This window comes from Vigna radiata, chromosome 3 (genome assembly GCF_000741045.1).
Source record: "Vigna radiata var. radiata cultivar VC1973A chromosome 3, Vradiata_ver6, whole genome shotgun sequence".
NCBI lineage: Eukaryota > Viridiplantae > Streptophyta > Magnoliopsida > Fabales > Fabaceae > Vigna > Vigna radiata.
The window spans coordinates 830,920-845,364 of NC_028353.1; the positions used below are offsets into that span (position 1 = coordinate 830,920).

Genomic DNA, 14,445 nt, shown 5'->3' on the forward strand with positions numbered 1-14,445 from the left:
GAATACTGCACTGCAAAATCTCAACCGCAAAAATTCTGTAATTATTTGTCTCTAGTGATTGTCATTGATTTCTCATATCAACCATGTCCTTAATCTAATAATGCAAATAAGTTTAATCTAAATTCATGTTAATTTTGTTTCAATATACGTAATGCTAGTGGTTGAGTTTTCCTTGCATATTAATGGTTGATTGATTACATTTTTCAAATGAACTTTGTAAACTACTGGCTTACTTCCACAAATCATGAGAATTCCTGTTTGTAAACTATATGAATCAGACTAATGAAACAAATTGTGGCATCAGAATAAGCATAAGACAACTTCTTAGTCTGAACATCTAAACACCGTCTTAAGATTGAACAAATTTGGAGTTACAGACATCATTAATAATCACATAGAACTCACATATCATGGTCTGTGTCTGTCAACCAAGGAAATTGGTTAGACCTAACACTTCATTAATTATTCTGCAAATTGCTAGTCCAAAAGCTCTCACAAATCACACTGTATGGAAGACTTCCATCCAACCTGACCTTGTTATTCCAAGGATATCATACCTCATAGGAACTGTAGTGAAGCTCATATCAAATCTATAACATGTAGAGTTTGCTTATTCTTCTTAAATTAAAATTATTTTCAATATACTGAAATAATGCTTGTCGTGTTAATTTTTGTTTAGAAAATATTTATTTTAAAAAGAAACTAACTGAAAATTTAATATAAATTTAATTACAGAAGATTTAAAAACCTCCCAAACTCAATTAAATGAAGACAATTCAAGCAGGATGAACCCTTAAAACTATATTTTTCTCTGAGAAACATACGTACCCTACGTAGTGATTTGAATTAAAGCCACTGTATGCTATAACAAGATCATGCACATGAAAATTGAGTGCTTTTACGTTTCACAGGAAACTGCATGGATTCAATATTATAATCTGGACATCGACAGTTATCGATGTAAAATTTTAAAACAACTTGCTTTAGGAAAATGAAACCTTTGTAATATTAAATGATTACTTCTTTTGAGATGCCAAATGCAGCAATAGGCACATGAATCATGTTTCTTTTAAAGAAATGCTGGTAAGGGCAAGCCAATGAAAACAAACAAACGAGGGAGTTGGGTATAATCACTAAAATCATATATCATCATTGAAAGAGTTGGGTTAAGGTAAGGTTCAAGATTCCATGCCTTCTTAATGCTTAATGATGGAATGTTCTACCTGCTCTATATGTCGCACACAGAGAGGACAAAACGTAATGAGATTGTGTGACACTGAATATATATATATATATATATATATATATATATATATATATATATATATATATATATATATATTAATTTAACTATCCAATCTGGGGGCTCTGAACATCTCAAATTAGGTAATTGCACAAATGAAATCGTTTAAGGAACCTTGTTTTGTTGTGATGTTCTAAATTTAAACTGATATACTCTTTCAATAAAAACACTGCAGATTAATTAGAAACCTTTCATTAAAGACAAACATCAATGCATATATCTTACAAATAAATAATCAACCAATACAAATTATTCTCCCCAAATAAACATTTCACATTTACTATGCTCGAAATAGAAAAATATAAGAGTATAATGCTTGCATGACTTAAGGCCTTATTTCATGCAGTATATAACAGAATATTGGACGGACCCACATGTCAAATCATCATAAAGCCATTCTCTTTGAGGTTCCCTGGTTTATCAATGGTCACTTCCTGTTGAAGGAACCATGCTTTCTCATGCTTGATGTACTTCTCAACTTCTTCTTCGAACTCTTTATAAAATTTGAAAACTGGTCGTTTAGGTTGTCCCTAGCATTAGCCTCGTCATGATTTGGTAGTGGTGCAGGTGCAACGTTGCTCTGCTCCCGACCGATGTGGGACACGGTTCTAATTTTACCCTTGGCACGTCGAATGAAACTGTTGAAAGTTTGATCGTTATCAAGTGGGGTGTCATCTGAGTACGCCGCACTACCATGTTGTCCCTTCCGAGCGCGTGTGATCTCTACTTCTGGATCAGCAACACGCCACCTCTTCCTTGGATCATATCCAGGTTCAGTTGAAGCAACTCTTGTTGCCTTTCCATGGACCTTTGAACTTGATGAGTTCCTATTCCCCATGACGCAGGTTGGTTTGAAAAGTGTTTGATGCAGGGTATATGGTTTTCTAAATCTTGGTTAAGCTCAAATGGTTATAAAGTTGAGTTGAGTGTAACTTGCAAGAAGGGGCTTGTTTTATAGTGTGTTATGAGGGTGTAAATGAAAAGATTATGAACTAAAATAAGAAAGAAATAGTGACACGTTTGAATAGGTATATGTATGAGGAGTAATTGTGTTTGTAGGAGCTATCCAGTTAAGATTCCAAACAGCGATTAAGAAGAGCTTTTTTTAATTTTCCACGGAATATAATGGTGTCAAACTCGAAAACAACCAAGTACCGATGTACTACTGTATATTATATCATCACATCATGGCTTGTAGTATCATTGAACCATGGCCAAAGTTGACGGCTCAAGGAAATAAAATAAAAGGAAGAGAAGAATAAAACAAGAAAAGAGATTTTCTTATATTGTTAGTATGTTGTTTTAATGATCTGTTAATATCATAATAAAAAGCAAAAAAGAAAACATGGCGACGTGAAAGTTTTGTAGATGGTATCAGATTCGAAGAGGAGCCTTGTTCATAATTGGCGGTTGCAGTTTGCAAGAATCACGTTATTACCATACATATAAGATGCTTATGTGGTTATGGGTAATTATTATTCGTGTGTCTTTATGTGGAAATTAAACAACTCATTGCACTTGTTGAATTTTAAATTACAACCAGAGAGCCAGAATGTAAGTGGCTCCTACCATACCAAACATTAAAACGAATTTTATTTTTGCATGTTCATGGTAGTGTATCAATCTAACGTTGCTGGTTGAGTATTGCTTCCACATTTATCTCATAGCTAGTTTAACGTAATACATTTGATAAATATATATATATATATATATATATATATATATATATATATATATATATATATATATATATCTAGAATTTGCTGTGTATTATGATTTGATTAAGTAAATATTGGGTTTCAACTCACCAAAGATTTCTTCTTATACCATTTACTCTTCTCGGTTCCACCATCTTTTAGAAAACAAACTATTATGTACCAACCTTGAGACTTCTAGAACCAGTTATTTTGACTCAAATTCAAAATCCTGGACCAACTTTTATGATTCCCGTAAGTGATTTTTTACGAGAGAACTTTGACTTCACTGAGGTTCGAAACTACTTTAGCACATGTAAGAACCTATGTGCTTTTACAGAATGGTAATATGGTTTTGAATTTAAAAAATCATCACATACACATTTTTTTATAGGGTTAAATATGTTTTTAGTTCCTATACTTTGGGGCGATTTTGGTTTTAGTCCCTCTTTCAAATTAAAGTACAATTTAGTCCTTCAATTTTAGAAAATTCTGGTTTTAGTCCTTTTTACCAAATTTTTTTAATTTTATTTGCTCTTTCAAACGCATTTCTAAGTTAACATTGAAGGAAAAATGTATTAAACAGTGTAAACAATCCAAATGCTATAATGAAACATGCTTGAAACAACAAATAAAGTTAAAAAAATTTGGTAAAAAGGACTAAAACCAGAGTTTTTTAAAGTTGAAGGACTAAATTGTACCTTAGTTTGAAAGAATGACTAAAACCAAAATCGTATAGGGACAAAAACATATTTAACCCTTTTTTTATATTCATTTCATATATTTTTTTCTTAATTTTTAAAATAGAATTATTTTAGATAAGAATTTTTTAGAATTATATTTGAATTTTTTCTAATCTTAGACTTTTATCTTATAAGCCCAAAATATAAAATCAATTTATTATTCTAACATTGGATTATGGTAATCCCAATTCAATTTTGGATTTCGTAGTCTAAGCATTGAACCTATAACCTCTACCAACCTACTTGAACTTGTAACCATTAAACGCTCCTAGTGGATTTGTCTTATCACTTACTCTTTGAATTTTATAGTTTGAAGACCTTTAGATGTTGTTTGTTGTTAAATTGAGGTTTTGGTTATGCGTTATAGAAATCTTAAAAACCAAACTCTACGGGTAGCAATTGTAGTTTTGAACGACAATCTTTTCAATTAAATCTCTTCTCACTTAACACCCTTTAAAATTTAGTTGATAATTTGTTTTCGGTTTTGTGAGAGCAGGCACGTGAGATTTTTTTGATCTAATATTGTAAAAGTTGAAAGTCCCTTCTAAACAAGATGATGTACTAGACATAGAAATGATAACGGGTCGGGTCGGGCATGGATAGTACCTATCTACAACTCAATCCGACAAAAAAAATTCACCTGTTACTCGCACGCATATCCATTTAAAAAATTCTGTGGATATTTTAAAACCCGTGGTATTTGCGGATACCCGTAAATATTTAAAAAAGTATATATTTTAATAAATTTTTAAAATAAAATTTAAATAGGAGTACAAAAAATATATAAAATATAATATAAATTAAAATTCAATTTTAATTTAATTTAACCTTGTAAAATATAAATTAATTTTAATTAAATTTAACTTAATAAGATATAAATTAAATTTTTATTGTTATTTTTTGCAGATATCCGCTGGTACGGATAGTATAATACCTGCACTCGACCCGTTTATGAGCGGGTATTAAAATATCGCTACCCACGGATTGCGGGTAGTAAATATCTGCGGATACCAACTATCCATCCCGGATTTGTCCACAGATATGCACGAGCACAAATTTTTTTGTCATCCCTAACTAGACATATAGGGCAAAATTAACTTGTTGAGGTTGATGGTTTGATCTTTGTAGACACAAACCCATGTTCCTTTGTGTTATATATAGATAATTATCTAGTTAGTCCTTAATTTGAATTGTAATGAAAGGAGTGCTTCTCCATGCACCTCCCCAAGTTCTTCCTACACCTTCAAAATTACAAATGTGCCTTTTTTATCTAAAAACAAATGCACCGGTAGATTAGCATTGAATATGTTAACTGGATTTCATAAATGTTCACCAACTAAAATAAATGAAACTCTATATTACTACACCCCTCCCTCGTTTACTTCACTCTGCTTCTTTGTTTCAACTGGTGCAATTTTGTCCACTTTGCTTCTTTGTTTCCATTGGTGCATATTTTTGGTCCTATTTGTGGTCTTGTTGGTCGTGGTGGTCCCTCGTTGTTGGTGGTTCATGAAAATTGCTTGTTGCAAGGTCGAGGTAAACGAAGTCCTTTTGTTTTGGAAAATGTTGATTCCTTAATTGGCTTTCGAAATTAATCCATTTAAAAGCTCGTCAAATTTTGAATTTCGATTATGTGATTAACACATTTCGAAATTCATTTTGTCAATAATTTTAATTTTTTAAAATTTATTTATTTTATTCTCATTTTTTATTTATTATTTAATTTTTAATATGTGTTGTTATTATTATTATATAATGAGGAATCTTGAGTGATAAATATGTTTATTGTATAGGTTGTGATTAATATTATAAGATGGATAATTATCCATTTCACTTAATGAATTCTCAGATAAATTTGAGCTTCGTGTCTGAATTTCCTTCTTTCATAAACGAAGTGACTGAGGATGATTATACAAATAATTTTACCACTAATAAAATATTCTCATCATGTGATGATTTAATTGAATGGATCCGAAGGATTGCACTCGATCTTGGATTTGTTGTAGTTACTATAAGATCTTGCATAGCAACTGGTGAACTTGGAAGAAAGACATATGTTTTGTTAGGTTGTAAAAGGAGTGAAAAGTACAAGAAGTATAAACCTAATGTTCAGCCGAATGTATTCAGGACAAGAAAATGTGAGTGTTCCTTTAAGTTGAGGGAAAAACCCTATTCTAATGGAGAGGGTTGGGTGTTAAAGGTAATGTAAGGATATCATAACTTTAACTGAGACTTTAGTTGGTCATCATTTTGCTAGGAGGTTAAATGTTGTTGAATAGTCATTACTAGTTGACATGACTAAGAGTCAAATAAAGTCCTCGAATATTTTCTATTAATTCTTAAAGAACATAATGATTCTAATGTGACAATAGTAAAACAAATATATAACACAAGGTACACATACAAGTGATCTTTAAGAAGGTCGAGAACTGAAATGCAACATTTGATGATGGTGTTAGATCGAGAAAAATTCATCCAATATAGTAGACGTGTGGACGATTTTGACATGGTAAGTAACCTCTTTTGGACACATTCCGATGCAATGCACTTGTTAATGCGTTTAATATAGTTTTCTTTATGGATACCACGTACAAACGTGGTAAGACCAAACGATCTTATTCACAGTAGATGCGCCATTAAACAATGATTTACTATGAAAAGGTCACTGCATTAAATTTTAGTAAATGCACTATTAAATAGTATTTTAGTAAACAAACTATTATGATACTAGACGCACCATTAAACGATATTTTTGGCAAATGCATCAATATGCTACATGATATCCTTGCTAAACACGCTCCTACTATATCTTAGTAAACAATGTACTACAATAAGTATTTGGTAAACGCACTAAAGCTATAAATAATGCTTCAAAAACAATATGTTGAATAACGCTTTCATAAATGTGCTCTCGTACTAAAAAAAGATCACTAAACGATGCACTATTAGTAAATGTTTTTTAAAGGCTAAATGATACCTTGATGCAAAACGATATTTTCATCCAATGATTAAACCTTTATGAATCAATACTTGGTATCTTTTCAAAAGTGCTTAAACGATTTACATGTATAGAAAGATTGACAAAGTTGTTTTGAATACACAAAGTTGTTTCAAACAACAAAAGTAAACAAGAAAAAGCACATATATGCCAACACACATTTCTATTCTACTTTGTGCAGATGCCTATTACAAGTATTCACCTTTTCCATCATAAACAAGTCACAAGTGGATGTTAAAAACAAAGAAGACATTCATGGAATGTTCTCTCGATCAAAAGTCGTGTTGAAGAGTTCGTACAACCTACTTTGATTAAAGTACTGCAAAAAGCATGTCTGCTCTGACATGTTGACTTCAACGTATGACTGTTACCTACGAAAAGGATATGAAGATCTAAAGATTGAAGACAAGTGTATTCCAAATCATACCAAGAATATACATCAATCATAATATAACACTCATCCAAACATTTCTTAACTTTAATATCTCATAACATCATTCAATTTCATTAATTGTCAATCATTCACAAAATCTATTGTCATAAACAATACTTTAAACATATATCATCACAAGTTCAAAACATGTTATACAAACAATTAATACAACCACTAGTGATATCAACGTCAAGAAACTGAATTGTAATTCTCACACACAACTTACCAATAACCATTTCACTTCTCGTTATTTTTCTAACTAGTCCAAAGTCTATATGTGTTACTTTTTATTACTTTTCTCGATATATACAACTTCTCATTATTATTCTCAAGACAGAATAACTTCCATTACTTTTCTCAAAAGCTTTGGCGACGTATACAACTTTCCATTACTTTTTTGGAGAATCCCGAATTGTGGTGAAATATATAAGTATCACTTTCAAAAATCCCAACAAAATATACACTTTCAATACAAATATGCGAAATTACCTTTTATCATCTTTGCTCGTCAGGCACAAACATAATAAATAATGTCCAAACTAAAACATTTATATTAATATCTCCAACATTATCTTAAACTTAATTAGACTAAAATAATATTATTTAATATTTCTAAGAATATAAATAGTTATTTTGGTCAAATAAGAACTACCGAAAACATTATAGCTTCCAAAATGGTACCCCACACAGTTTTCCAAGAAACACACATTCCATAAACCCCTAAAATATCACATACAACATTTTAACCAAATAAACTATATAATATATTTGGTCATTTTACGCACTTTACTAAATTAAATATTCTAGAGTCTAACATGCAATATTTATAATTTTAAAATTTCTCAGATTTTTAGAAAAGAAATGTGCTATGATTAAGTTGGTGTGAATAGATGTTATTTCTTCACATATAAATTTTAATCTTAAAAAATATATTTGATGTCATAATATAGATTTTCTTAATTTCATAGATTTTGATTTAACCTCCTCTATTGTTTTATTGTATAATCGTATTATATGGAAAACAAGTGATTGATGAGATATAACAAATGAACCTAAATGAGATCTATATTTTATAACAATTCATATTGAGATAAATATGATTTTAAACTTTCTGAATTTTGAGACAACTAAAATCCATCTATATATAAAATTTTGATCTTCAAACTTAAAAAATAAATAAATATAATCTTTTTAATTTAATTATATTAATCTTTTTACATATCAAATATATTTCATGTTAATATATTTAATTATTTACATAATTTAACATTTCCTTATTTTAATGTTAGTTAAAAAATACATTTAACACATAAAAACTATCATAATTGAATTAAAAATACTATATTTATTTAATTTTTAAAGTTTAAAGATTAAAATATGTCAAAGTTTTAAATATTGACGAATTTCACTTTTGCGTAAAAATTCAAGAATTAAAAAGATACTTAACCCAAACTTCTTTAAGTAATTACTTAGTAACAATTATTAGTTAATATTTAAACAAATATATACACAAATGACAATACCATTCCATAATTAATATCAATTTATAACAGAAAATTACTTCAATTAATTCATTGATAACCAAAGAGGTGAGAGATTAAAAAAAAAAAAAACTTTAATCATCGGTGAATTGAACTGAAGACCCCTGTTCTACTGAACAAAGGTATTAATTCTTCAACGTACCATATTTTCCATTTAGAACATTGTGAAAACAGAGTTCCCAGTCCTCGCAATGGGTTTGAGAGCCGCACCACATACAGACAACTGTATTTTTGCTAATGAATTTTAACCTGCCTTCATCAACCATTACAAATGAATTCCAGTTACAGCTAACAAAAGGCCAGCAGCCTAAGTATTTAAGGTGCATAATTGATGAGCAGTCAGTAAAGCTCCATGTCGCTTTGGCTCAACAGCTATAACAACTAAAGATTGTCCTTTGGTTTCTTGGTCTCCAGGTCTCCAATTGGCTCACCATTCGGTGTCAAACCCCGAATTTTAACGTCATAATAAACTTCTTCTACTTTTCTAAGGTCATACTTCATGCCTGCCATGTCAAAGGTTGAAAGATATCATCCAAACGGACGGTATGAGTGAACACAACTCCTCTATGAAAAAGTAATATATGCAAACAGTACAAGTATCATTGGTGCACGTCATTTGAGGAGGGAGAGTGAGCCATAGCTGGTATATATATGTTCTTTTAATTATTGCCAGTTTCTGGGTAAATCCGTTATGGTAATGCCGTTCTCATTGCAGTTAGTAGACTAATCTTGGTTTAAGATGATAGATATTTGTGCCAACATTGAGAATGCAATGACAGTACTATCATTAGGTAGTGTTATGGCAATAGAAAAGAAAAGAAAGAATGCATGGACAAGGTACAAGCAATAACATACCATCAAACTTCTTTCGCAAAAAATCATTGCGAAGATTAAGCATACGAAATGCAGCATGGAGGTCTGTCAAGAACTTCAAGACCTTCTTTGGACAATCGTAGTTCCCAGCTGTCACTTGATTCACCACATACCTTGGCTGCAACGTCAAATGAATTGTAAATTAGGTTGCAGTAGTCATGATATTTTTTCCTTAAACATACAGAAGTCTGATGATCTATTGTGTATGTGTAGGTGCATATGGTTAAAAACATAGTGTATAGTGAATATCTCCACTATTTTATGCAAGATGATACGTAGCAGTTCAGAGGAAATGAGTTCTTACCAATTCGTTAGACATAAAACAGACACCTGCATGGTAAAAAATGAATTAATACACATACAACAAAACTTGAAATTATAATAGGCAAAAACTGCAGCTATGGCTCAAATCAAAAGATGGAGTTGGAAGATTTTGGTTGATTAATTTAGAGCAACGACTAAATATAACAATAACATACACATTTGGTTATTAAGCTCCCTTGTCCCGGAAATCCCACTTATTCTAACCGTCATACCCATGCTTTTGAAAATATAACCATATTTAAATTGACCACGCTCCCTGGAGGAAGCTAGCCCAAGAAAATGCGCAATAGGATCATATTTATCTCCAGAAACGATTATTACACAATTAATGATAGCCAAGCACATATTTTAAAAGACTCACCTATTAAGTAGTCTTCAACGTCTAGACCAAAGTCTGAACCCACTGCAAAACAACAATTAGCATACAGAATTTCTAAATCTCAGTGACTAGGAATGAGTGGTAAGTACTTGATATCATGGCAAACAAAAAAAACAGGGAGGAAAACATAACACACTTTCCATCCACTTATTCTGAGTGACAAAAGACAGTTGCGGTATGGTGCATACAGAGGATAAGTAGATAAATTGCCATAAACTATCAACCACACAAGATTAGCACAATCCTATAAGTTAAATGCCTCAGCGTTGCAAAAGGTTCAGAAATTTAGCTGTCCAAAAGATGCTTAGCTCTCTGATTTAGATGTTAAAACCCTGTACTGATGCACAAGGCAAGACACTTAGATATAAAACAAAGAATTTAATGGTATTTGAGACTATAAAACCTTTGACTGAATGCAAGCATTTGGTGCTTCTAACATATGTAGAGCATACTTCAAATTTTAAAGAGTATTAAGACATACACCCAAGTGTTTCCTCAGCTTCTTTGTGCTCGAGAAGGCTTCCTGTTTCTAGCCAGTGCATGAACGTAAGCATCGAAACTACAGTCTGTGTTTCAGACTTCCAATCACCATGATACCTGCATTACACAATAAAACACACAAAAAATTAAAACATAAATAAAAGATGAAAAGTTCCTCCGAATTTAATCACCTATAGTATTGCCCAGAGCTTCCTCCAAGAACTTCAGCAAGTTCCTTATACTGCTCCTTTAACACATTGACCTGAGACTTGGCCTTCTCTAAAAGCCCTGTTCGAACCCAAAAAATAAAATATCCATGAGATATTGACAGAATGCATGGCCTTGCTACAATAAACTAAACCATAAACAAAATAAACTTAATACACTTCAACCCTCACAATTCATCTCAAACTTGCAATGGATAACAAAAAAGTCTGCTTATATCAAACCAGAAAATGCGGAATACATGTTTAAGTCTAGACGCTTTCTATTTAACACTCGAGCCATAAAAAACAAACCCATTTGCAAGTCAATGAAAGATAAACCCATTAAAGTCAAAAAGGGAGTTGTGGATACTAATGTAGTTATGGTTAAGGAAAGCAGAAGAGCATAAGTGTTAGGTTGTACCGGGAGTGGGGCGAGACTGATGAACGAGAAGAAGAGTGGCATAGATGAGCCTGGTTGAGGACTCAATCTCCGAAGCGACGCTTCGAATTCGGTCACGGAGCGTTCCAGATTGCTCCAGTTGAACCCTGAACGCGTCGAACTGCTTCTCTAGCGACGACTGAGGCTCCGACATTGAGGAGGAGAAGCACGAAACGGGGGCCGAAAGGTGAAACGTTTCGGGTCTTCGAAACGGGGATACGAGAAGGAGAGGGTTAGGGTTTAAGGAACGAGAAAAAACGTGGCAGTAGAGAGCCACATTTCGAAACGCTGGTTTCATATTTGTATTACTGTGACGGTTTACGTTTCCCCTTTTCTTTTGGTGCACGCGTAGTATGTTCACAGAATAAAGATAATTAAACAACATTTTTTGACAATATTTGAACATCATCATACGTGTCATTGTGTGATTGGTTCATGATAGTGTCATTGTGTCATTTGGACCAATCACACAATGACACGTATGATTGATGTTGAAATGTTGTGAAAAAGTAAGTGTTGTCGGTGTATCATTACCCATGTTCACATTTGTTATTTACATTTTTTTTTATCCTTTCAATCAAATCAAAATTGTTAATTACATAAAAAAAAATTACATGAGATTTGGATTATTTTAACTACAAAATTAACACGTCCTAAGTGACATATATTACAAAATTACACTTTTTTATCAAAGTTGTCATAATCTTACACAAGTTTCAAGAATTTGACAAGAAAAATCACTCCAGACCAAATCAAACTAGTTTTAATAAAATATTATTATTTTAATTTTTCTTTAAATCTTATTTACTTAAAATTTTGTAAATAACTTATTTTATGTTTAACTTGTTTAATTTAGAGTCTTTTATTTTGAAAGAAACGTATCATTTCAATGTATTAAATAAGAACTTCTTGGTTAAGAAATTTTTTAGAAAAGTATGTAAGTGACAACAAAATATACTGGAAAACCTTGTGTTGATGTGTGGGGATAGTCAGTTCGTATAAATTGTCGGGACGTTACAAAAAATATGAAGAGAACATTATCTTTTAAGAGTATTTTAAAAACCAAATATAATTGAAAATATTTTATTGCTTAAGCTTTCATTTACATAAGGATGTAAAAAAGTAACAATGTCTAACTGTTATATATGATTTCATCAACAAAAGCAAACGACTTTAAGTAAACAAACAATTTTTCCAATTCCACAAAACCGACTTTCTAATTTGGTATCAGAGTCTAGTCTCTTCCAGTACGGTGTGGTTCGAGGACGAACAAAACAGAGGGCATGTGACACCCAGGCACTACTAACGAGAGCGGGAAGTGATCGCCGGTGCAAGAGAGACACAGACAAGGAGCGGCTCCTAGCAAGCTTCCAGTGGAAAGGACATATGGAAGAATCGAACATACACCAGAATCAGAGGGATCTAGAGACTTTATAGGTATGAGACTATACAGTTGAAGGATAACTTAAAAGAATTAATTTGGCTACTCATATCAACAAATGCATTTGCTTTTTGGTAGCCTAACTCATAAGAACTCAATGGTTAAGCGTTGAGTAATTTAGGGATGGATGACCTTCTGAAAAGTTTTCCCGTGCAAGTGAGGATAAAACACGTTGGAAAAACTGATGTTAATGGTGTTAATGTGTGCGGGCGGGCAGTCAATATTTCCTGAAAGTTATCAGACATTACAAAAATAGAAAAAGTTGCATTTGAACACCGAGGATTAAATAGGTTTGTCAATGTTGCAAAAGATGTCACACTATTTTTTTTTTTTTACTTCAAAAGTGGCAATTATAATAACTAATGACGCCAATGAAATTTATTCCTGTCTTCATTTTTTATTTTGTCTTCTTCCTCATCCTTTGACTCAAATAACACGTTCTTTCTCAAATTCACCTTTACGGTAAGGTTTGATGTTTTGTTATCGAATTTGATTAGTATGTAAAATTCATCTTTTAAACATGACCTGGTGTGTTCGGGGCGTGTCCTCAACTTGTATAAGACACATAACACCAAACTTGTGAGAGACGAAGTGAGTCCAATGGTTACTAATGAGGATAAACTTATATAACATTAAAGAAGACCACTATGTTAACATTAATTGGACAATTAAGTGAGATATATATTTAATGATTTAAAGATTTGAAAAAAATATCAAGTAGAGGACAATTTCAACTTAAGGAATAAAATAAATAATGGATTCATTAACAACTAATAACAGACAAAGTGACTTCATTAAGGAAGAAAAACAACTTTAAAAATATAGACTTCAAAAAATTTAAAAATGAATACAAAAATATTGAGAAAAGTAAAGAAAAAAAATAAAATAAAGTTCTAAAATTCCAAACTTCTAAAAATAAACAAACTTTATCCGTATTTTTTTTAAAAATAAAAATAGTGATTAAAATTATAAAACTCCTACTATATACATTCGTGTGAAAATTCCAAAAAGAAAATTAGAGTTGACTCAAGTTAAATACAAAGCATCTCTATAATACTAAAACAACTAAAACCTATATTACATTGAATATAAATAATAGTGCTTAATTACACAAATTATCTTTTAATTTATTTAATCATTTTAAAAAGAATAAAGAAAAAATTGTCAGTTTTCGAAAATCATTTTTAAAAAGTTAGTAAATGAATAACACGTATAATTAGTTCAAGGAATATAAATTAATTTATCAATATAAGGTCTTCAATTTAACCTGTACGTAATAAAAAAAATATCTTACCTAGAATAACCTATCCTAATAGATAATTCTTTTTCTACCTCGAACAGAATTATTTCTCATAAGTATACTTAAAATTTACAAAAAACAAAATACCATTTAACTAAATGAGTTAAACCAAACACGAATTGAGTCATTTTAGTTAAAACTTTAAATTAAATCAAATTATAATCTTTAAAAGATAAAAATAACTTTTAATAATTTCTGTGGAGCAAGAAAGTTTTTCTTATATTAATATTAATACTTTTGGTTGACTTAATTAGGAAAAAAACATTTGTAACAGAAAAAAGAAGCATGTGG

General features: G+C 31.1%; 1 protein-coding gene across 1 annotated transcript; it reads right to left on the bottom strand.

Annotated features, from left to right (window-relative positions):
• Positions 1 to 8,775: 8,775 nt before the first annotated feature.
• On the bottom strand, positions 8,776 to 11,742 carry LOC106757258 (translin). Its single transcript, XM_014639890.2, has 7 exons — positions 11,396 to 11,742; positions 10,960 to 11,056; positions 10,770 to 10,885; positions 10,271 to 10,312; positions 9,890 to 9,915; positions 9,568 to 9,703; positions 8,776 to 9,215 (listed from the first exon to the last, which is right to left on the bottom strand). Exons 1-7 carry the CDS (start codon positions 11,709 to 11,711, stop codon positions 9,094 to 9,096), a joined length of 855 nt encoding a protein of 284 aa, XP_014495376.1. The 5' UTR covers positions 11,712 to 11,742; the 3' UTR covers positions 8,776 to 9,093.
• Between the last annotated feature and the right edge of the window lie 2,703 nt (positions 11,743 to 14,445).

What these genes read in the sequence shown, in the direction of transcription:
- LOC106757258 (XM_014639890.2), bottom strand. Translation starts at nt 11,711, where the DNA reads ATGAAACCAGCGTTTCGAAATGTGGCTCTCTACTGCCACGTTTTTTCT. An exon ending in TCAGTCTCGCCCCACTCCCG is followed by an intron (nt 11,057 to 11,395) that starts GTACAACCTAAC and finishes GGGTTCGAACAG; the next exon opens with GGCTTTTAGAGAAGGCCAAG. An exon ending in GTTTTATGTCTAACGAATTG is followed by an intron (nt 9,704 to 9,889) that starts GTAAGAACTCAT and finishes TTGACGTTGCAG; the next exon opens with CCAAGGTATGTGGTGAATCA.